General features: G+C 50.0%; 1 protein-coding gene across 3 annotated transcripts; it reads left to right on the top strand.

The window, feature by feature from the left end:
- Positions 1-1,454: 1,454 nt before the first annotated feature.
- LOC144729257 (cytochrome P450 4B1-like) lies at positions 1,455-24,708 on the top strand. Of its 3 annotated transcripts, none has more exons than XM_078609375.1 (13): positions 1,455-1,560; positions 2,559-2,724; positions 5,241-5,385; positions 6,204-6,248; positions 7,590-7,717; positions 9,337-9,461; positions 17,436-17,587; positions 18,061-18,167; positions 18,588-18,778; positions 19,050-19,183; positions 21,267-21,331; positions 21,678-21,760; positions 23,612-24,708. In XM_078609375.1, the coding sequence occupies exons 2-13, from the start codon at positions 2,566-2,568 to the stop codon at positions 23,808-23,810; spliced, it is 1,533 nt and encodes a 510-aa protein (XP_078465501.1). In that variant the 5' UTR covers positions 1,455-1,560; positions 2,559-2,565; the 3' UTR covers positions 23,811-24,708. The 3 variants fall into 3 exon arrangements, with proteins under 3 accessions (XP_078465501.1, XP_078465499.1, XP_078465500.1); XM_078609373.1 differs by having other exon boundaries at positions 1,467-1,657; XM_078609374.1 differs by having other exon boundaries at positions 1,468-2,019.
- The last annotated feature ends 125 nt before the right edge of the window (positions 24,709-24,833 follow it).

Raw genomic sequence — 24,833 nt, forward strand, 5'->3', positions numbered from 1 at the left:
GTCCCACGTTTGCTTATTGTCAGCCACATTTTCAGTCAATTTCAGGCAATTTCAGTAAAACATCAAACATCGAATGTGGCAAAAAATATAATCGGTTTCAGCCTCCAAAATCCTTTGGAAGCTGTAACTTGCTTACTTTTCCTAAAAAAATTCCTCCAAAAGCTTATGCAGCAACATTTATGAGTAAATTGTCCTCGTCTAATGCGGGAAGGAGATGATGGTGATGCGTGCTCAGGGAATATTACACGTGGAAGCGCAAGCTTTTAATGTTCTGTGGAACTTGTTTTCCAATCCCACTATTGATCTATCACAGACCTTTTTTTATTTTCCCTCTAATCTGTCAGCCACCTTTGACTCTCTATAAATTAGTAACTTTTGTCTTTAACTTGGGGCAAAGTCAACTGGGACGTAAATGACGATGACTGAGGACAACGTGGTACTGGCAGCGCTGTGTTTCACGGACGGGTAGAGTCTACCAGGAGGGTGGCCATGTTAGTGCTGTGTAATCCCATTTGAGATTGGGTTTTACTGGTAGGAACCTTCTGGTTCCACCAGCCCACAGGGGATTATTGTGTCCGTCCGTCGTGCAGGGAGGGGCTGGGAGGGGAGGATAGGGAGGGGCTGGGTGGGGAGGGTGTGGAGGGGCTGGGTGGGGAGGGGCTGGGTGGGGCTGGTCACCCCGTGGTGCCCTTATAAAACTCAACGTTTAACCTACTTACGCCGGCTTGTGCCTGCCCTCACAGTCGGACATATTTGCGGAATACACCACGCCGCCGTTCACCCTGGCCATTGACCGAGCAACCCAACGTTCCTACCAGCTTCCTCCGCAGGAATGTGTTTTCTGATTTAGACCGTGAAGTGAACACGCAATGTCCTACTCATTTCGAATGACGTTGGGGGCATCTTGAACGCTCACCGTTAAGGCAGACTGAGCATGCGTTTAGGACCAGTACACCCCGAAGGATTAATCAGGGCGGCCTGCGGCATTCACGCCACACGGACCTCTGCAACGAGCGGCGAACGTGCTGCCACTGGGCTCTGTGTGTGAAGTTCACGAGTACCCCGAGGACAGTTGTGTGTGGTGTGCGAGTTGGTAATGACCCTCAACAAGCCAGCCAGCTTATCTGCTGCTGTTGCTGCACGAGGGTGCAGCGCCTGTGCTGCATGGAGAGCGCTTTCGTGGGCGCGCCCACCCCGGGCTCTGCAGATCCTTGACCTCTCAATTCACATCAACGGACAGCTGGGGCAACCTACCTGTGCTACAGTTGTCCGAGCAGTGTCGTAGGAGCATCACCACCGTTAACCCTTCACTCATCTGTACTGACCACTGAGTGTTTATATACAGAGTGTGCGCCAAGTGAGTGTTCATGATGATGGCGCGCTCGGTGTGATTGTGCAGAGGTCTTTATGGGCACAGGGTGGTGGCGTGATATAAATTGCACGGTGCTCATGCGCCGTCGCAGTGACGTGCTTAGGTGCAGAGTCCGGGTTCAGAGGGAGCGGAGCGGGCACCGCAGCGGCTGAGACGCGGGGGAAGAGACCAAGGCTGAGAGGCAGCGGGTGAGCGAGCTCGTATGCTCACCGCCATCGCATGCTTGTGTTGAGGAGTGGAGTACTGACGTCAGGGCACACTCGCCTCGGGGGGAATGCCGTCAAGGTAAAGTGACGTCATGCCCCCCGGGGTATTTGAGGGAAGACCCGTGACGTAGACGGGGTCTTCGCCGGGAGTCAGAGGAGTGAGTGGTTAGGAAGTAGGGGGCTCCGGGATAGAGGGTAGAGAGCCAGGCTAAAGGGCTGCTTTACCCGGCTGGCCGAGTTGGCTGAACCCTCGGTCAGTGCTGTGGGAAGAGCCTGATAGCCTGGTAGGGTGTAGAGAACTCCCAGTACCCTTCCCCTGGGGAGATTAGTTAACTTCTTCCCCCGAGTTAGGCGTAAGCCCTGAATAAACAGTTTGGCGTCAGCCCCTACACGACCGGCTTCAGCATCCTTTCTACCACACAACACTTGTAGAAGGCGGCAGTAAGTTTAGGAGTTGGATGCGAATGTCGGAGTCTGTTCGTCACGGCAAGATGATTTGAGGATAGAGTTCGTGTAGCTTTGCTCATCCATCTCCGCTGAAGAAGCACAGGCTACATTGGTTTACTTTATGGTCCATAGTTTGGGTGGCATAGCCACAATCCTGTGACTTGTCTTTAATTGTCCATTCGTGACGGAGATGTGTGCATCGGCCTGTTTGTGTTTTGGTGTGGTTGTGAGCTGTTTAACGTGCAGTGCAGGGGGAGCTGTTTAATGCGCAGTGCAGGGAGGGATGTTTTAATACGAAGTGCAGGGAGAACTATTTAATTCGCAGTGCAGGGGGAGCTGTTTAATGTGCAGTGTAGGGGGGCTGTTTATTGTGCAGTTGCAGGGGCGCTGTTTAAAGCGTAGTGTGCAGGGGGCGCTGTGAATGCGCTGTGCAGGGAACGCTGTTTAATATGCAGTGCAGGGGGAGTTGTTTAAAGCGAGGTGCAGGGGGCGGTGTGTGTACACGGGACCGTGCGGCCTGTGTCCGCGTGCAGACGGGACATGGACGCGTGGACTCTGCTGCTGGGCGCCGCAGCGCTCTTCTGCTGCTTCTGCGCCCTGCGTGCGTGGCGCTCGCTTCGCGAGGCGCGCGCACACGCGAGGGCGCTCGCCGCGTTCCCGGGACCCCGCCGCCACTGGCTCTACGGGAACGCGCACTGCGTGAGTTGGCGCGTCCCGCCCGCCACGCGAGTGAAGGAAACTCGTTTCGCCACGTTCCCTTTATATAACGTGGGAATGTGTATCGGGCGTGGCACGGTGTGGTGAGACTCGTGCTTTACAAGCAAAGGGTGCCTGGGTCTCGATGCCTGACTCGGGTCCTTTTCTCTGTGAAGTTTGCAATGTTCTCCCGCTGTTCTGCATGTGGTTCCTCGAGGTTGTAACTGATATATATGCCAAACATTTAAATGGTGAAAAATGTACTTGAAAATCGCTCGATCAGGATTACACACCCAGCAGCAGCAGCAGCAACCCCCGACTGTGAACACTTGTCAGGACCCTCCTGAACCAGAGCCTTGAGACTCGGTGACGCTTCCTGAGCTTACGAAGCTTAATAAGCGACTGCTCGACTTAGGGATACGCTGCTGCTACTGTCGCTGAGCGCAGCAATATACAGCAACACCTCGATATGCGTATATTCGATAAACGAAGCTTCGGTATAACGAACTTTGGATTTATAACCATTGCTTTAATCAGAACGCTACAACAAAATAAAGTAACAAAGCAAATATGTACAGAGAAATAAATAATAAATGTGTCCGTTTACACTGCTATATAAAGAACACAATTATAATATGATATTGATTATTGAAGGTTGTGCATCGCGATGTTTATTTCATTTACGTCAGTTTTAATTATAAAACTGGACAGTATAAAATGTATTATTATTTTGAATAGAAATGGTATTTACAATATGAAAGGTAACTTATGAAGGCTTTATCTGATGAAATAGTAAGTTACGAAGGCAGGGAGCGCATCATCATAGTACTAATGTCATAAGTTATTAATTATACGAAGTTTCAATAAACGGAGCTCCAGGAAAAATTCTACTTTGTGTAACGACGTATTTTTATAACAGCAAACTAGCTTTGCACGTGCATTTGCGCGGGATATACCTTCGGTGAGTTGCAAGCGATCTGGCTTCCTTGCCATTCGTTTCCCAATGACACCCGTTCGCCTACCTGCAATCTCACCATCAACAGCAACAATATATTGACATAGCAACACCGTAAACAAAGTAGCAGATCAACACCAACACCGATTTACATATCAATAACAACAGCCTGGCGGTGGTCCCGCACGCCTGCGATCCAGAACTGCAGAGGCGAGAGTTGGTAGATCAGACAAATGACGAACGCTATAAAACTCTCTTGCCCATGTGCATCAAAATTGCTATACCCTAGCTTGCCAGCAGAATGCAGTACAGTAAAGTGGAGGAATATATTATGTCCCTTCTGTATGGGACAGGTTGTTGCTTCCTTGCATGTGGGGGCATTGTCCAGATGCTGAATACATGGACTCCTCTACTTACGAACGAGTTAGGTTCCAGATGTATGTTCGTCAGTCGATTTGTTCGTAAATCCTACTTTACTTCTGTCGATTCCAAACACGGAGAATGGCTTTAAAAGTTACACAATCTCTTGTAGATGCCACTGATTCTTTAGTGGCATCTACATTCACGTTCTGCAGACGTAGATGCCACCACCGCCATCTATTACGCGACTCTCGGTCCGAACAGGCAACTGAACGTATGTACACGATTGTTCGTATCCCTGAAAGTTCGTAAGTCGAGTGTTCGTAAGTAGAGTCCCTGTACATAACGAACTGCCGAGCAATTGTTGGTGCCGGTTCATCGCCTGCCAGCCTTCAGCTCATCTGTTGATCCCCAGCGGTTGTAAGATACAATTTGCATGAACGACGCTGTACTAAACTAATTAGGTTTTTTAAAATATTAAATTATCATCAACAATAATGACATCAACAACATCAATGACAACATGGCATCACAATAATGTTAATATCATTAACACCACTTCTATAAATGAGCAACAGCTTCACAACTATTTTACGACCACAACTGTAGCCACAATATGACCACAACCAGGATGACGACAATCTCAACCACATAACCACAACCATAACAGACCCATTATTACCACAATCATAACAGGCACATTGTAACCACAACCGTAACAGACACATTATAACAGATGCATGTTATTATCTGCTCAGCATTGTGTGTACCAACCACTCATTGTTGCAGTTAATAGTAACTCAGAGAGTAACCAAAATTAGCTCAATGCTTAATTTATACATTAACCCCAAGTTTCTTACATATGATGAGCTATATCGTGGGACCTTTTTGTCAATGTCAAAGTATGAAAAATAAAAATAGGTTTTACCATTTCTGGCAATAAACCAGAAGGTGTTAAGATGTTCAAACACCAAATATAAACCTTTTGCAAGAAATCAAGTCTGCAACCTTGGGTGCTCGTGATAACTGTCTGTTGCGTATTTATAAATGTGCTTGAAGCTGTTCTGATTGTGCGTTTTGTGATTTGTTCAGGCATGAAATGTCTGAAGCTTCATGTCGTATGTTCTGGCGCGGCGAGACGTCTTCATGATTGACACCGTGCAATACATGCTGATGAGTGTTTATGTTCGGGTAATGTTTGTAGTTCCCCAACGATGAAAGGGCGCTGCAGATTGAGCTTAAGTTCTCCAAGGAGTATTCATTTGCCACACCGCTGTGGTTCGGGCCGACATTAGGCTTCCTGTCCATGACGCATCCAGACTACGCTCGAGCAGTGCTCACATCCAGCGGTAATTACAACACTGCACCAACAGACAATTGAGACCAAACGCGCATCTCTGATATGCTTGAAGCAGATCTAGAAGTACACACGAGAACAAAGTAGGTGCACTGCTCCAGTCATGTACCACGCGTCAAGCCAGACTGGCCTCCCCCCCCCGTGTACTGTTCACGCTGTTAGCGATTTGAAAAAGATGCTCATATGGACAGACATGAACCGTATCGCGTTCAACGCACATTCAGAGTCAAAGTTATTTCCTTCTCAAACGAGCAACGTTTACAGACATGAGCCAGTGGATGACATTCACAATCCTATGACGGGGGCTAGTCTAGACGTAGCATAACCCACTGTTGATTTCCCCACAAAGTGGTACTCTAATTTTAACGACCCCAGCTAGAGGGGTGATGTTGATTGCTCGCTCTACCACTGGTCTACTATGTAATTAATTTTGATGCATGTAATAACCATATACTACAGATTGTATTCCAGTGCATTTAATATACATGATACAGTATTTAACATTCCGTTTGCATGTATTACATACTACGGAACACATTCTAGTGCTGCGCATTCCCCACTGCTCGTGCGTGTTTTATGTAATACTTGGAATTACACAGCCACGAGCCCGAGGAAGGAACACGTGGCCCAGGCAAGACAACTTGAGACGCCGTATTGGTGTTAACATTGAAATGCATTTACCTGAAACCACTCTTTATTACTTTCTTAAGATTTAATTTAACAAATAGTTACTCGTTTTTTGTTATTAATTGTTAAACTTGTAAAAAAAAACTCTTTCTTTGTTCATATTACCCATGGTGTCAATTGCAGAACCAAAAGACGATGTGGCATATGAATTCCTTATCCCATGGATTGGTAAGTGGAGAATTTGCAAAATGTGCACAAACGTGAGATTGTTGTTTCATACCCTGAGGGGAACCACGACCCACACATCAAAGCGAGTTTCTCGTCTCGTCACGCGCCGGATCGGCTAGATGGCCACGGAGCAGAGGGGCAGGTTGACACAAAGTAATGCTTGTGCCTCACCTCAAGGAGGACCCCGGGTTCGATTCCGGACCCGGGTTCTTTTCTGTGTAAAGTTTGTATGTTCTCCCCCTGTTCTGCATGAGTTTCCTCCATGTTATAAAAAAACCACGCAACGTAACTTGCATTAGCCAAACATTCCAGTGCTAAAAATTGTACCTGCAAATTATTCAATTGGGTTTGCCGGTAGCAACATCGCATCCTACTGCAAAAATAAATAATCTGGCAGGACCCTCGTGAAATAAGAGTCTTGATGCTCATTGAGACTTTCCTGTGTAAACACATGTCGCAGCACGAATACTAATGTCTTAATGGATGGACTTTTTGTTGAGCTACACCGGGTGTTTTGTTCTCATTCTTCTAGCGTATGGCAGGTACGTGTAAATTATACGTCCAGGTTGAAGTTTGTGAGCTGTGGGATAGCTTCGAAAGTTGCGTGACTGATAGTCCAGTCTGCCGGGCTGTTTTGTTGTGGTGCTTCGGTTAGAGTGCCTGATCTACATTTCGAGGTTTGCAAGTTCAGATTCTGATTCAAGGTTAACTCCAACCCTTCGTGGTTAATAAAATGTGTTCCCATTATGGGCAGTGAAGAGTGGCTTTCCTGTGTAGTAGGGTTTAAAAATATAAATCTCCACTATATCAATCAATTTGTATTTTGCTATGGCATACGGATCAGAAACATGGTATTTAACAAATAAAAAAAACTGATACGTTTTCAAAGACGTGTGGAGAGATGCATGCGTGGAATTGTATTGACACAAAGAACGCACAGATTGAAGAATACGCATGCGAAGGAAAATATCTGGGCTTGTGCAGGACACGTCACGGCCAGAAGGATGATGGCTGACAGGAATAATGATGGGAGTGGCATCGAAGGAATGCAACTTGTCCAGAGTTCATCCTCCAAGTAGATGGAGCATTCATATGCGCTGATGTGAAGGTGCCACATGGATTGATTTAGTGAGATATGGCAATGGCTTGTTGAGACCTTCATCCAGTCATGGATTTATCATGTCTGATGATCATCTCCATGCTATCACCGGAAATCAGTGCTGTGACTGCTGTCCTATTGCTCTGAGCTATGTAGATGACATTGGTCTGCTCAACGGCTTCATGCAGGGAGGATATTTCTTTAAGAATTACTCAAGGCGATGTGCAATGTTTCTCTTTCAGGGAATGGCTTGCTTGTGCTATCTGGACCCAAGTGGTTTAGAAACCGGCGACTTCTGACTCCTGGGTTTCACTATGAAATCCTCAAACCATACATTGCTATCATTGGTCAAAGCACTGCATCAATGCTGGTGAGTAAAGTTAAATTTCCAATTTTCATAATGAAGTTAACAATGTCTCCACTAAGTCGTCCTCATGCTTGGCGCCGTTTCAAATGAAACGTCAACTAAAACCGCTAAATATGGCTGTGATAATTGTTCTTTGACTTACCAGTCAGTTTAAGGAATAGTAATTGTACACGTGACAAATTGTTTGGCTGTGTCGGGTGGTGGAGGATTCTTAACGGCACAAACTGGGTCAGATAATTACGTAGTGCCCTAACCCAAAAACACAACTATGAATCGTTACAAGCGGGAGTTGGCCAGAAGTGATTTCTCAAGGGGCCATGGTCTGAAATTGTGGGGGCCCACATCTGGTAGAACTTATCTTCTTTCGTACAGCTGATGTAGATGCAGAAGCAACAACTACAATTTTACATTAAGATGGTCAAACTAGATATTCGCGTCAGGAGCAGCGGAGTGCATCGCCGTGATGTCTCCTTCATATTTGTGGATCGGGCATTGCGTCGTTACACTTTGTATGGTCTGTTCTAGATTACCACAGTCGCAGACTACTGGAGAGTTTTTTATTTTACATTTTTGCATCAGGTATCCGCATCTGCTATGGTTTGTGCGAATGCGATTTAGGGTGGACCATGGTACAGCGAGCAAAGGCAGAGGAGGTCCCAGTAGACGGTGGAGAGTGATCGCGTCTTGTCATCAGCCGCAAACCATGACACGAGCTCTGATAACAATTCCTTTGCCAGCTCAGACATTGTCCAGATTAACGAAGTCCGTGCAGCAGCCCACTCAGGCGCATCAGTGGCTGTCAAAAGTGGGCTGTCACACCCAGTCTCCCCAGCTGAGCAAACCGTTTCGTATCATTGGTACTCAAACGGGATTTGCTTGGAAGTAGGGTCCAAAAAGGGGATAGGGCAAGGGAACCTGCCAAGCAGGTGAGCATGCTGGATGTTGCGTTGATATGTTTAACGTGACTGTGTGGAACAAGAGGGGTGCGTTAGAGGTGAACACACCTTTGTAGTGGGCACAAAGATGAGAGGCAACAGGTCGGTTTAGGGATTGTTGTTGAAAACAATCGAAGTTACGAAGTTTTGCTCCTGGATGAGTAGATCGTGTTATACAAAGTTTAGGGTATTTTACATTTCCAACAGCTGAAGCCCAAGTACCAGCTGAGGCTACTTAATAATGTAAATTAAAAGGCTTTACCCATCCCTACAAGTGTTCAAACACCAAATAGACACCTATTGCAAGGAGTCAAGTTTCTATTAACCACACATGCTCGTGGTAAAACATGCAAACAAACGTGCTTTGATAATAATGTTGTCATGTCTTTGAAACAGATTGGCCTACACTAGAGAAGGCCTCCTTTATGGCCTTGTCTCACCACCAGTGTTAGAGCAGAAATATCGGCAATAATGGTCCAGTAGAAATGTGAAAGAGCAGTTCTCGAATAAACTGCAGTGAGGCAATAATATAATATTCTAACCACGCTGAATTTCTACTTTCAGGAGAACATCGTGCTATTAAACTTATTGTATTTACTCAAATTCAATCGATGTTGTGTAAAACCACTCGATATGTCCGGCATGCACTCACCATGCATACGATTAAAACATTATTCTCGTTTTCAGGATAAATGGGAGAGACTTTCAGAGAAGCAACCGACTTTAGAGGTTTATGGTGACATTTCCCTGCTCATGCTTGACAGCATCCTCAAATGTGCGTTCAGCTATGAAGGCAATTGCCAAACAGAAACGTGAGTCTTGCACGGTAGTACAAATACGACGTCACTCTGAATGTAAATTTGGACGACGGTTCGTTGTGCACATTTTACCAATAACTCAGGCTCACGACAGCATCTCCATCCTGCTCCTGAGCATCATCATTATCACCACCACCACTAGCAGCGGTAGAAGCAGCGATAGGAAGAATAACGACAACACGTCCACAGCTTGATTGCCTTCCTCCCCCCTGCTTGGCTTCTCATGTCGCTGTGCACAGCAGCAGCTGAGCTAATCACCCAGCAACACCCCCTGGGTGATGCGTGTCCTGCCGCCAGTCAGCATTAGTGCCAGATTATCCCAGTAGCAAAAGTAGCTATATATGTAGTGGCGGTTCGTGCTGACAAGGGGGGGGATCGTGTGAGAGCGTGTCGGGTGTGGCTACATCGCGGTCCGCATAGGCCCCGCCCCCTGGAGCGGAGGACTATATAGGGCAATGTGCAGCAGCCCTCGGGGAGTTGGTAACCAGTGAAGACCGAAGACGGAGGAGGAAGAGATAGGGCCCTGAGACCCCTAGCCCCGCTGTCCTTGTAAGGGCCGGGACCCTGTGCGGCTCAGAGGCGAGACCGTGGGACCCGCGGCCGGACGTCCTTGTGAGGGCCGGGCTGTGGGACCCAGTGGTCGGGACCCATACCCCAGCCGGGGTGGGTCTGTGAGTTCCCCTGGAAGCTACGGGGCCGGAGAGCCCGTGTGTGTGTAGCCGGGTGGAACGCGTAACATAGGCTGCAGTTGGCCACACGTGTTATTGTGGCTAAGTGGGTGTTAATAAAAGTGTGCTACCCGTCAAGTGGTCTCCCGCCGTAATTACTATATTACAACTGGCGTCAGAAGTGAACCTGTCTTCAAAGAATGGATACTAGGAAGACTACCCGTACCCACAATCGAGATCGGGAAGACGACCACGACGTACCAGGACTGCAAGCCTCGGGAGGGGAGGAGGAGGAGATGCCGACGCCACAGCACCTCGCGGGGATGCCCAACGCTCCGCTGGGGTCCGACATCGGGCTCCAGGATGCGCACTCCCGCCTGGCGGAGTTGCTGCTCGCCGCCGCTTCTATTTTGGCGGAAATCACCACTTCTGGAGGAGGGAGGACGACGACAAGGCTGGAGGAGGGAGCGCGGGCCGACGAATCCCGCCAGAATGCGCTCCGCGCCTCGAATTTTGAAGTTGGCGCCAATTTTGCTGATCACCCGTCGATTGGCGGGAATCGTGGGCACCACGTGGTCAGGGACCTCCACTCTTCACAGCCCGCGTCATCAGCGCGCGCAAACAGTCCCCACGAAACACCCGCCGAGGGAGCCGCCATTCTTCTCAGCAAAGGCGGTGCGCGGGAAAATCATCTGTCGGAGGACGACCAAGTGTTCCAACAAAGACTTCCCGCGCTGACGGCGTTCAAGGCTGAGGGGGGCGACTGGGGAGCCTTCCAGCGAAGATTTCTCGCACATCAAGAAATGTCGGGGTGGTCCGACGCCACGGCCTTACGTGCGCTGCCGGCGACGCTGGACGACGACGCGCCTTGGGGTTCCGGTTTCCGACGGTCAGCAGCCGTCAGGTCCGAGACACCTGGGAGCGGATCAGGCGGAGACACGTGAGGATCAGGCGGCGACATGTCCCTCCCCAAGTCGACGGCCACATCACATGCTCGGTCGTCACGACATAAAGGGAGGCCATGTGGCGCCGCGAAAGGTTTCAGACGGGAGGGGTGAACGTACCAATGGCGTTTTCCCCATTTAATCTGAACGCACTGGGGTCGCGCAATACGCACGACTTCCACAGGTCCCCTCCATGGCCTCAGCAATTTCGGGGACGTAGCCAACGGTGCATGCGGGCAGTGCAGCCAGGCCCTATCGCCTGGTTTCCAATCGTGCGTATGCACCTTCCGTGCACGCAATTTCTCGTTAGCGATCTGGCGAGACCTTGAATTCAACCTCGCAGCCTCCCGCGCTTCAGCCAGCTTAGCGATATTAAATTTGATGTGGTCGGCCAATTTCGAATTTGCACGCGGCTCGGAAATCCCCAGATGGGCATCCATGGGCGGATCGGCCTCTCGACCATACATGAGAAAAAATGGGGAAAAGCCCGTCGCCGCATGGGGGGCCATCCTATATGCTGCGAGGACCCCAGGTACCTGTAAGTCCCAATCAACCTGATCGTCGCACACCTGTTGGCACAACATAGAAGTAATCGTTCTGTAGAGACGCTCAACCATTCCATCAGTCTGCGGGTGGTACGGGGAGGTACGCACTTTTTTCGTACCCAACAGGTCGCACACCTCGCACAACAAAACGCTCGAGAAATTTTTTCCCTGGTCAGTCAGCAAGCGTTCGGGGGCACCCTTGTTCAAAACATAGCCCTGGACAAAGGCGTCTGCCACTGCCGCAGCCGACTGGTTGGCGAGCGGCCATGCCATGGGCGATCGGGTGAAGTATTCCACGCCAACCAGCAGGTACTTGTTACCCCTAGGTGTCACGGGAAAGGGCCCCAAGATGTCGAGCGCGACCAGTTCGTTCGTGCGCGAGACCTGGATGGACTGTAGCGGCGGATTAGCCGCCACTGGCGGCGGTTTCCTTTGAGCGCACCCCACACACCCCTTAAGGATGTTCGCCACATCGCTCCCCATACCCGGCCAATAATAGTCCCGTTGGAGTAGGGCGAGCGTTTTGTGAAATCCCAAATGCAGGAGTCGTTCGTGAGCAGCTAGAACGACCCTACCCCGCATAGCAGATGGCACAACGAGCGCATGACGCCGGGACATATTGTCCCACTTCATCAGGAGGCCCTGTTTGACCACCCAGGAGCCGACCCCCGTCTCCCCCCCCTCAGGACCCTCTGCCTTGCGACGCAACGTGAGTAGGGAGCTGTCAGCCATCTGGAGACGGCCCCACTCAATAAGAGGCAACGCGAGTAACGAGTCCCCACACGCGGGAGCGGCAGGGACGTCGACCCGTGGTGCGTCGGTGGCGGCGAGCAGAACTCCCGCGGGGACGGCGACAGGGGGTTTACAACGCGCCGATCCCAGAAGACATGCGCATTCCGAGCGAGGCAACAATCGCGACAAGGCATCCGCATTCGAGTGCCGCAACCCCTTACGGTAAATGGTCATGAATTGGTAGTCCTGGAGGACCTCCAACCATCGGGATAATTGACCGGAGGGTTGGGCAACCCGCATTGCGTACTGAAGCGCCGCGTGGTCCGTACAAACAGTAAAGTGACGGCCGTAGAGATACGGCCTGAATTGCTGGATAAAAAAAACGATCGCCAGCAATTCACGACGGGTCACACAGTAGCGCTGTTCCGCTGGTGACAAGACCCTGCTACCGTAGGCGACCACCCGTTCGACACCCCCGACCACCTGCGAGAGCACTCCCCCGATACCCGTGTTACTGGCATCCGTGTCAAGCAGGAACGGTTGCGTGAAATCGGGGTAACACAAGGGAGGAGCCCTTACTAAGGCGTCCCGAAGGGAGCAGAAAGCGGCCTCCTCCGGCCCCCAGTGAAACCTTACCCCTTTCGCCGTCAAAGCATGTAGGGGCCTGGCTATGGTGGCAAAATGTTCGACAAAACGGCGGTAGTAGGAGGCGAACCCTATGAAGCTGCGGACCTCAGTGACTGAGGTTGGCGTTGGCCACGAGCTGACGCAGTGCGTCTTAGCAGGGTCTGTAGAGATCCCTGAATGGCCAACAATATGCCCCAAGTACCTCACCGATTCCCAAAGCAGGTGGCATTTCCCCGGTTTAAATTTTAACTTAGCGGAACGCATCCTGAGGAACACCCCCCTTAATCGTTGGAGGTGCTCCTCAAAGGTCCGGCTGAAAACGATGATGTCATCGAGGTAAATCAAGCAGGTATCCCATTGGAGACCTGACAAAACCAATTCCATTAGCCTCTGGAACGTCGCGGGAGCGGAATGAAGCCCCATGGGCAATCGATTAAACTGAAACAGGCCTCCCGGTGTCCAGAAAGCGGTCTTTGGTTTCGATTCCTCATCGAGGGGCAATTGCCAAAATCCCGAAAGCAGGTCAAGCGTCGAGAAAAAACGTGCACCTGCCAGGGCATCCAGAGATTCATCCATTCTGGGACGCGGATACGTGTCGGCCACCGAGATTTTATTAAGGCGGCGGAAATCTACACAAAAACGCAAGGACCCGTTCTGCTTTTTAACAAGTACGATGGGAGCACCCCATGGACTGGAAGAGGGCGAAATGATGTCGGCAGCCAGCATGTCATTAACAGCCGACTGTACATGGTCCTTCTCGGCTGGGCTCAACCGGAAGGGATTCTGCCGAATCGGGGCCGCATCACCCGTCGCTATGTGGTCGCGCAACAGGTCCGTGCAGCCAATATCGTATTTGTGTCTGCTAAACACATCGGAAAATTCAAGTAGCAGGCCCCTCAGCGCTCCCAACTGCACACTAGACAGGTTATCGGACCCTGCACACAACGAGTCCAACCATTGTTTGTCCTCCACCGATGGAGGATGCGGGTCCAGGGTAGAATCAACATGTGCAACGAGCTGCTCGTCCACGGGCACCGGCGCCGCGTGAGCAAGCACGGTGCCCTGCATAATAACGGCCGGTCGCGACCCCGCGTTCAGAACCATAACGAATGGATCCCTGTCCGCCCGCACCATGGTCTGAGCTACCGCCAAGTCGAGGCCCCCAACAGCTTTGTTTGACGGGCCCAACAGAACCCCCTGTCCTGCCGCATCCACCCCGAAGGGTTTCCGTAACCGAAGGGGTACCAGCATCTGCGATCCCGGGGGCACGTGCACTGTCTGAGTCGCCAGCGCCTGGACCGTTGCACAAACCGTGCGTAGTTTGGTAGGACTTGCCAAAAATGCAACACGCCGACCCGATGGAAGCTCGATGCAGCCCTGATCGACGAGAATTTTAATGGGCATTTTAGCTCAAAAGTCGGTACCCAATAAACATGGAACTGCCAGGGACGATGAGACCAAAACAGGACCCGCCAATTTAATATCTCCGATACAAATGGTCGCCCGAATCTGGCCGACAATCCCCAAGGAGCCCCCGTTCGCCGCGTAACATGGTACATCCACCGGGAGTAGGGGTCGACATTGGACGGGGAGGATGTTATATATGTCCACCAGTACCCGGACCTCAACCCCGTCAATAAAACCAGTAACCACGGACGACCCGGCCGACGCAGCCACTATTCTGTGGGCCAACTCGGACCATTTGACTGCCCCCAGGCCGTGTACGAACCCCCCTCGCCGAACCGAATCCCCGGCCCCCATGCGCGTTCCCTCCGCCGCGAAGCGGCGACCCGCGTGTGCCGTGTATGTGGACCGAGCATGTGTGGTGCTGCGACTTGCCGGGGGCAGCTGGGATGACTTGGGCCCCTGGTCGTCGTCCGGACGTGGTCCCGTGGCACGCTGATGAGGAGCCCGGCACCCGGACGCGACGTGACCCCGAAGGCCGCAGTTGTAGCACATGACGAGAGACGTCGCAGGTTTCGGTTGCTCCAGCTTGCGGGTCGATCGCAGGGGTGAACGACCTCCCGATCTCCAATCCCCCGGTCTTGCCACGGAGAAGGCCTCCTCCCGAGACGGAACACTCTGGGGCTCGGCGACTATCGAGGCAGGTGGTGCGACTCCAGCCGATGCACAGACGACCGTCCGCTTCCGTTTCAGGACCTCGTGTGCATGGATACTCGTAGCAACCCGCAAAGAACAAATGTCCACCTCGTCCGCCGTATTGATGGGGACCCCCAGGTCCTGGGCCAACGCCAGTAGCTGCTCCATCACCATGGCGTCCTTCCCCTCCTCGTCCATGCGGGGAAAGGCGGCTTCTGCAAGGGCGAGCAGTGCCGTGCGGTAGGCGAGCGGAGTTTCCATGTCCCCTTTCCGCCACTCGTAGAACTGGTGGCGACAGGCCGAGGGCGGTCCATACACCCTGGCCATGAGGTGTAGCGCGGCCTGGAGCGTGGAGCGGGCCGATCTTGGGGCGGCCTTCCTGGACTGCCGGAGCCACCTGACGGTCAACCGCGTCCGGTGCCGTATGACGGACCGGCCAGGCGGACTCGTGCTAAGACACGACACTTTTCCTGAAGGGAGGGGAGAGGGGGTCCCGCGGTGTCAACTCGTCGCAGCGTTCCCCTTCTGTCCGTTCTAATGTCCCGTTCAAGGGGCGGCCAGTAATGAAGGGACGCTGCACGGGTCATTCTTGTGTATAGTTTATTGTTGTCACTCGTCGGTTTGTACATATAATTCTTGTTGTTACGGTGGCGTGTTCGGATTGTTACGGGATTTGCGGAGTTCTTGTTGTGTTGTGTTGTGTTATGTTGTTGTATTGTTGTTGTTATTGTTGGTGTTACGGGGCACACACGGGGAGGGAGTTTTTTTTAGCAGCCGAGCCGGCTGCGAGCTATGTGGTGGGGGGTGATGTAGTGGCGGTACGCGCTGGCAGGGGGGGATCGTGTGAGAGCGCGTCGGGTGTGGCTACATCGCGTGGTATAGTGGCGGTGCGTGCTGACAAGGGGGGGGATTGTGTGAGAGCGTGTCGGGTGTGGCTACATCGCGGTCCGCAGGCAGATGTCCACATCGCGGTCCGCATAGGCCCCGCCCCCTGGAGCGGAGGACTATATAGGGCGATGTGCAGCAGCCCTCGGGGAGTTGGTAACCAGTGAAGACCGAAGACGGAGGAGGAAGAGATAGGGCCCTGAGACCCCTAGCCCCGCTGTCCTTGTAAGGGCCGGGACCCTGTGCGGCTCAGAGGCGAGACCGTGGGACCCGCGGCCGGACGTCCTTGTGAGGGCGGGCTGTGGGACCCAGTGGTCGGGACCCATACCCCAGCCGGGGTGGGTCTGTGAGTTCCCCTGGAAGCTACGGGGCCGGAGAGCCCGTGTGTGTGTAGCCGGGTGGAACGCGTAGCGTAGGCTGCAGTTGGCCACACGTGTTATTGTGGCTAAGTGGGTGTTAATAAAAGTGTGCTACCCGTCAAGTGGTCTCCTGCCGTAATTACTATATTACATATACGCTACGGGCCCGGCACTTTCAAGGGCCCTGCGCTAAATGCTTTCAAGATATCAATTCCGGTTCAGTGATTCTGCACTTGCTCTATTACTATAATACTATACCGCCTTCAACTTTTATAAACGACTGGGTGTTTAAGGTTAGCGATTTATCGTATTATCCGGCTGTATAGCAAATGAAAAAATACAATTACTTTATTATGCAAGGTAAAAGTGTATGTGTTTTAATATTTATGGTTTTTTTTATTTAGGGGCTTTTTTAACATATGCTACAGGCCCCGCACTAGCTTAATTCGGCACTGGTCATCATCGTCCATATTTAGCAATCCCCAGCCCAATCGGATTCACGTATTTGTCTCCAAATAGCCCCAACCCCCTTCACGGCCCTACACAAGCCTCGCGTTTCTCGAGTAGCCCACCCTGTTCTACGGACCTAGCGCCGACTCTTTTGAGTTGGAGGTGCATGGTAAAGGAATTTTCTGCAGCAGTATTCTGGGCAGCAGGGTGGTGGTGCGGTGGTAAATCTCGGGCCTCACAGTAAGAAGGTTACCTGGGTTGTATTCCCGACTGGAGCACCTTTCTGTGTGGAGTTTGTAAGTTCTTCCCCTGTTTTTCATGGGTTTCCTCAGGCATATAATCGAAACAGAAATTAAGCAGGGCACTGTGTACAACTAGTTTGTTTCATCAAACCTATGTGTGTATTAACAGAATACATGTTTTAACGATTGAGAACCAAGGCTGCAGTAAAGGTTAAGAACCACTGTCCTAGATTGTAGTCCCCATCCCCAGCTGAAAGTTAAACACGGTTTAATGCTGAATCGGTGAGAATCCATGAGTGACGTAAGGCATGCATTAATGTCTGTTTCTGCTCTTTAATGCAGTGGCTACATAATGCAGACCGCGTTTAATGATCATTCCTCTTCTCACGAAATGCTGTCGTTGTCTGTCGTTGCAGGGGCAATTCGTACGTGCGAGCTGTGTACGAAATGACGGATTTGGTTGACCGTCGCTTCCGAAATTTTGCGTTGCATAACAAGTGGGTATATTACCTCACCCCAGATGGATGGCGCTTTCAAAAAGCCAAAGCACATGCACATAAGCACACAGGTAAACGCGCCAACATCCCCTCGTGGGCACACACACGCCGTACACGTCGTAAATATCACGTAATGACAAGCAAAAGGACACACGTGGGGCGTGTGTTTTGGGGCGTTATCAATCGCATGATTGCCATGGTCATTTCCATTCAGCACGTTTGAAGTGACTCCGAGAACAATTTCTGGAACATCTCAGGATAACTAAAAGGTAGCCGTGATGCCTCTAAACTGACCTACAGCCTGCATCGCGTGTACAGGACTTGTATGTGTGTGTATTTTGTGTCACATGGGGAGCCACTAGGGAGACAATGGCGGCCGGGCGTGGTGCTGGCTACCCACCGCTCATGTGCCCCAGTGCCGGTCTTTATGGGTGTTCACGAATAACACTTGCCCCAACAGTCTGAGGCTATAAGGGGGATTTTTGTCTTTGTTGTGTCACAAGTGTGTGTTGTATCACACGTGTCACGTGCCACGCATATTCAGAGGAGGTGATCAGACGGAGGAGAGAGACGCTGAAGTTGGAAGCTCAGCAGCACAAGACGCAGCAGAAACGGAACCTGGATTTCCTCGACATTTTGCTGAGTGCCCGTGTGAGCACAACGTTGGGATCGCACAAGACACACCCTGCCCATGCATTTGCCCTCATTCTGCCCATGTTCTGTTTTATTCCTTAGATACATGTTCACCCAGCGAGTTTCAAGACTCGTTTTCAGGAAGGTCCCGCCAAGTTTTCCCTGCCAGTAGGGGGTCAATGTTGCAATGCGTATTCCGATTTGAGTAATTTGAAGGTCATTTTAGCATTGTGATGTGTGTTTTTTTTGTTCCTTAAAGAATTTAGCGCAGGAATCTTTAAACGTGTCCACCAGGTGTTCATGGCGGGTGAAAGTAAACGGTGCACAGGGATAAATAGGCAATGAAGTGTGACAAGGTGAGTGTGCCCCAATTCGTTGAAGACGACGTCATCTGTACCAATGTTTGTGCTGCCCTGCCTTTGTCCCAACCCTTACCAGGACGTAGATGGGCAGAGCCTATCGGACGAAGAGATTCGCGCGGAGGTCGACACCTTCATGTTTGAAGGCCACGACACGACGGCGAGTGGCCTCTCCTGGGTCCTGCACGCGCTAGCAAGCAACCTGCACCACCAGGAGGTGTGCCGCAACGAGGCGGCCCGCGTGCTGGCCGGGCGCTCGCAGCCAGAGTGGTGAGGCGAAGCGGGGGGGGGGGGGAAATGGGGAGGGGAAGAATGGGGATGGTGAAGAGAAGGATGGGGAGGAGAAGAATGGGGATGGGCAAGAGGATGGGGAAGAGGAGGGAGAGGAGGATGGGGAGGGTGAAGGGGAAGAGTCTTTCGAAAACCTTGCGCATTAAATACAACGTGCATGCTTTGTTCGTCAGCCTGCATACCTTGTGGACCGCTGTTTTCCAGCAACGTTTTCTTTGGTGTGTCTGTCGATTCTCGCGCATCCACACAGGGACGACATGTCGAACCTGCCCTACACCACCATGGTCATTAAGGAGTCTCTCCGTCTCTACCCGCCGGTGCCGGGCATCGGCCGCAAGCTCACGCAGCCGCTCAAGCTGCCACACGGACACGTTCTCCCAGCCGGTAGGTCGCGCGCCTTCGTGGGTGGCAGGGCGGCGGCGCAGAAGTTAACACTCGTGCCTCACAGTAAGAGGGTGCCTGGGTCCGATTCCTGACTTGGGTGCCTTTCTGTTTGGAGTTTTTGTACGTTCGCCCCCTGTTCTGCACAGGATTCTACCGTAAGTTCTCCGGTTTTCTCCCATAGCTAATAAAACGTACACAATGTAGCTGGTATTGGCCAAATATCCCCAATGCTGAAAATGTACCTACAAATCACTTAGTTGGGATTACATACAGCAGCGAAAATATTGGTACGACACTCGTGAAAAAAATATATTCTGTACGGCTTGCCTGGGTAAACAAGCGGAACACTCGTATGTTGTACATGCTGTGTTCCATGTGTTGTATTGGCATGTGTATCCTTGCCTTAAATCTTGACTTAAAGCTTTCGTGACTGCAGGAATTCATACTCTGTGGGTCTTTCGGTAAAGTCACATAGATAGAAAAATTATAATAAAAAATCACGACGTTTCGATCACAACACAAGCAATCTCTTGCTATATTTTTCACCTGAGGACGATTGCTTGTGTTGCGTTCAAAACGTCGTGATTTGTATCATAATTTTTCTATCTAGGTGACTTTACCGAAAGACCCTAAGAGTTATCCTTGCCTTATTATGCAATTAGGTGTCGTTTAGATATGTTTGGTTGTTTTAGCTCTGATTGTTATTGCTCTTGTCATTGTGATGACCCAGGTCACCCTTGCATATCGGTCTCTGTCCTTGTCGCTTGCCTTCGCGCCTGATTCAACAAAATATACTTGAAACTGCGTTTCCACTGCATTGCATACGTACCTTTGGACATTTCGTGAATTGATACATAGATCTCCGACTTGCAGTGACATTGCACCGCTGTGAGCATCTGTACTCACAGACTGCACTCCAACAGAAGGATTTGTTCATTCAGTGCATTTTTTAGGTTGATGGATTTTGTGGCTGAGGTCTATTACTTTTTATCGAATACTTTTAGGAAAGTCGAGTCCAGGGGTCAGCTCCGGAGCCGCGTGCTCCGGAGCCGACCGGAGCCGACCGGAGCATGCGGTCATGCATGCGGTCGGTGTAATAAACCAAGTGACGCGATTTAATAAACCACGTGACGTGATTTATTAAGGACCACCGTCTCGTATTTACATTGCATCGCTCCTTTTCAAATTGTGAGTTTTTACCGAATTGGAAAAATAAATGGCTCTTGTTATTTTTGTTGCCAATCCTTGGTCTAGTCTCTAAATCCCTCCGTGGTCTTGCCCCACATTTTCTTGTGTGTACGTTGAACTTCTTTCGCACCTTGCTTCTCTTATGTCTGACCGTGTCCCATCGCGTCTTCTACACTCCCAGTGTCTACTGTCCCTCTCTGTTCACGCCTGCCCTGCTCCCAGTCTCACTCTCTTGTCCCTTTTCCCTTCTTGCTCACCTTCACTGGGAAAAGAAAAAAAAACCTCCCACTGCAGCACACAGCAATCATCTTCACTCTAACCTGCTTCCGTTCTTCCTTTAAAACCCTCCCTAGCCTATCCGATTGCTACTCCCTGCCTCCCAGCTACGACCAGGCGAACCCCTACGACTACCACTAACTTCCTTAACCACTCTCAGCTGTCCTGTCACCATAACTACACCACCACTTTTAAGAACCCCACTCTTTATTTGAACCACTATCATCTTGTAAAGTGCCTTGGATTAAGCAGCCATATAATTCTATATAAGATATCACCTTATCGTTGCACTGCCATCTCCCTAGACAAAGAATCCCCATGTAGCCTTCACCGACTATAGGAGCAAGTGCTGTTAGCGAGCACCGAATGAAAGCCGGCACTGGCACACCAGGGGGTGGCTAGCCAGCACCACGCCCGGTCGCCTCTATCTCTCCAGTGGCGATGTTGACAACCGCACAAGGTACTCATTTAATGCCGAATCAAATAATCGTCACTGGTGCTGACCGTGAGCAGGATTCGGTCCCGGTTCGCGAAGTCCGCAGCCGATGTCTTGCGATGAGCGATGCCGTGTCTCGTCGCGGCGATGCATAGCGAGGTGATGTGTGTGTGCGCGACGCAGGGATGCGGGTCGGCGTCAGCATCTTCTGCATCCATAGAAATGAGGAATTCTGGAAGGATCCTGAGGTATGTATGGCAGTGCCCCTGTGTTGTGAATTATATACAAACATTTGTATGTGCCTATTCAAATACCATATGTAGTTTCCAATCACGATTCAGGTTGTGCTAAGATCATGCCGACAGTTTTGAAATATTTTAAATCTCTTCTCATATTGGAAAACCCTCATGTTTGGTGCAATTCTTAATTCGAGGCCGTAAAGTCAACACGCTTATCTTTGCACAATGTTGACACACGAAAAGATGGGGCTCAGCAGCAGTACTCACTTATATCACATCGAACTTACCTATCAGCAGATGAGTTGTGTTTGTGCTCACATGCAAGTGTGTGTAATGTGCGTGGATGCTTCTGTAGGTTTTTGATCCGCTGCGGTTTTCTCAGGAGAATTCCGCACACAGACATCCGTACGCCTTTATTCCATTCTCTGCTGGACCACGGTTAGTCACGCATAGACACGCGGGCTTCACATGTTTACACGAACATGCATCTCTATTACAGATGCTGGGCACGGGCCTAAATGCCTCTTATACAAAGTGGCCCACAAGGAATATTTATGCTAGGCTCCCAGATTATTATTCCGCTCGTTTACCCAGGAATTCCTGAGTCTCAAGATACTTTTTCTGGACAGTCCTGCCAGGTTTTCTCCATGATGATGCAATGTTGCTGTGTAATCTGAAGAAAGTAATTTGCAGGCAATATTTAGGCTTGGGACGTTTGACCAATACCTATTAGATTGTATGTTTTTTTGCTATTGTGGAGGGGGGATTTGAGAACTCGAAGGAAACCCACGCAGAACAAGGGGAGAACAAACGCCTCAGAGAGAGGCGCCCACGTCAGGAATCGAAACCAGGCCCTCTTGCTGAGGCACGAGTGTCACCACACTGCCGCACCACCAGGGGGAGCAAACGCCTATTTCAACGGGGTGGCTATGGCAAGATAACCACTGTGGGCCCCCCTCCTGTCTCCCGACTCACTTTTACTGGAATAGCTACGAATTTTTTTTTACTCCGTATACAATATGTAGGCTATAACTATATAAATCATTTTAGTTGCACCGTGTATTGGGTTTAGAGAAAGACGGTCTCACAGTGACAGTATTTATGAAAACATATTTAAGTTGTTATGCGTCTTGCTTTCATGCCGGCCTCGTCGGTGTATGATTTCCTCAAAGGGGGTGGATCGTGCAACTTGATGCTTCTCCATCGATATGATAGCCAGATGCGTTAATCGGGCTTGGGTCCATGGTAGACCACAGGTAATTTTTTATTATCTTTATAATTTTACTTAACATGTTTGTACTTGTTTATCTCTTTATTCGGGTCCCCCTTGTGGCTGACTGGGCCCCAATGCGTCGCATAACGCTGCATACCCCCCATAGTTGCACCCCTGGGCGATCTGTATTATACAACTTGATTTATGAAACCCAAATAAACAACTTGATTCTGGGAGCAAGGTTACAGGAACCATGGCAAAAGTGAGTTTGATCCCGTTGGTGCAAATCAGCCGAAGCAAAGGATAGGTGATGACAGCGACTTGGCAAAAAAGAGATGATGGGAGACGGTTCCAAAGTCGAGCGATGCCAGGAAAGAAGCAGGAAAAGAAGAGTTGTCCTACAATGGAGTGGATGAACACAATACAGCTGAGAGGGAAGAGTTAATCAGCCAGAATGAGTGCTTGATATGGGCAGAGGCATCAAAGTGTGACGTTCAGATATGACAGTGATTGTCATCGTTAAATAGCAACAAAGAAGTGACTGAACAATGAGTGAGAATCAGTGAGCACATGATCATCGTTCCACCAAATTTGTGGAATTATCGCAGCATGGTTAAGACATGCAAGGGGGAATACAATCTGTAGTTTCTATATGCCAAGTCCCGACAAGCTAAACAACTTGAAACAAATATTTCACTTAAATTAGATTATCATGACCCAATGCTACACACAGACGGAGAGAGCTCGTGCATTAACAGTCAACCTGAGCTGGGAAGGGTTGAAAAGTGCCAAATGTTAGTCACAAGACTTGTCACTTCACAAGTATTGCACTGTTGGTTTATTTGCTATTCTGATTTGTTTTAATCATAACACATCTGTTTTCTGACATGCCGTTTACAGCACAGGCAACTAAGCAATGCACCACTTTAAGAGAGATGTACTCAACACACGTTTGTCAATGTAATGGCCTTTGACTGTCGGTACATGCCTTATCGTTCACAATTGCACTAAAGGCCGCATTGTTTATGTTGTACTGTATATTGAGTGATCATTGCTCCCGACTCCTTTGTCTGCAGAAACTGCATTGGCCAGAACTTTGCCCTCAACGAGCTGCGCGTCACCGTGGCGATGATCCTGTCACGATTCCGCATCCATTCGGCCTCCCCGCCAGCCTGGCCCCTGCCTCAGCCTATCTCTCGAATAGTTCTACGCTCAAACACTGGCTTTCATTTCCGTTTTGAAAGAGTCGAGCCTCTCAAATATGGCCCAAAATAACATTTTGATACCCAGACAAGGTAAGGCATGCGCAATTTATATTAGTTTTTGATAAACGTGGCGATCAAAAACCACCAAGACAAGTCTGATTTATCAGTGAAATTTTAGATAAACGGTAAGATGCAAAAGGTAAAAAAAAATTAAAATCTAAATAAAAACCATTAAGTGCTGAAACTTGTACTACTTAGTGCAATGCAAATACAAACACGTTTGTTAATAAAAAATGACTCCATACATAAATGTGCCCAAGTTGGTAATTTAACCCAGAGGACCCCCTTGCTATGAGGCACGACTGCGCCAACTTTTCACCGTTAACACCTCCAGCCATATGATATGAAGAATAAAAATAACAGCTTTGTCTGGGGGAAATCCCACACACATGGAGGTTTGCCTCTGCAGTGCAGAGGTCGCTGCGGTCAAATCAATGCAGGTGGTGCTGCTGCTGTTCCAAGGATTTAAGATATGGGGCCATCTGCTATAAATATAGAAGTGGAATTGACTGGAACAGAAGACGATTAGACAAGTATTGTGCCAAGTAGCTTAGAGCATTTGGTGCTGAAGGTTGGGGAATACTTCAGTCATGGGGCCTGGGTCAGGCAGCAAGAGGCAGTCGAGCTGAGGAGATGCAAGGTGACCAAGATGAGACTGCCGATCCAGAGCAACCAGCATGATCAGGGCTGGAGCAAAACGACACGTGGTGCGTGGCTGCGGCGCGATGCTTGTGTAGCGTGTGTGAGTGCTCAGATTGTTGTGTTCTAAGAGGGGGCTGTGTTCTCCTGAGGGGCCTATTTTTCTTAATGGGAGTTGTTCTTGTCAATGGTGGTACACTGTAAAACATGTTTTGCTTTGCCAGCCGCCTAAAAAGAAATGTCCTAATAAACCGCAGTTTGGTTTGAAACCCTGTGTCCTGGTCACTGAACAACATCAGCCACGTACCGTGCATCTTGCTTGACACTGGTATACGCAGGAAGGCCTGAGTCAAGACTTTTTCAGGAGGATCATGCCAGGTTTTTACAGTAGTGA

Source organism: Lampetra planeri, chromosome 32 (assembly GCF_965212315.1).
Source record: "Lampetra planeri chromosome 32, kcLamPlan1.2.h2, whole genome shotgun sequence".
Taxonomy (NCBI): Eukaryota; Metazoa; Chordata; class Hyperoartia; order Petromyzontiformes; family Petromyzontidae; genus Lampetra; species Lampetra planeri.

Excerpts from the sequence above, each read along its gene's own strand:
- LOC144729257 (XM_078609373.1), top strand. Across the intron at positions 6,249-7,589 it reads ATTCCTTATCCCATGGATTG|GGAATGGCTTGCTTGTGCTA; the intron begins GTAAGTGGAGAA and ends TTTCTCTTTCAG. Across the intron at positions 19,184-21,266 it reads CGGACACGTTCTCCCAGCCG|GGATGCGGGTCGGCGTCAGC; the intron begins GTAGGTCGCGCG and ends TGCGCGACGCAG.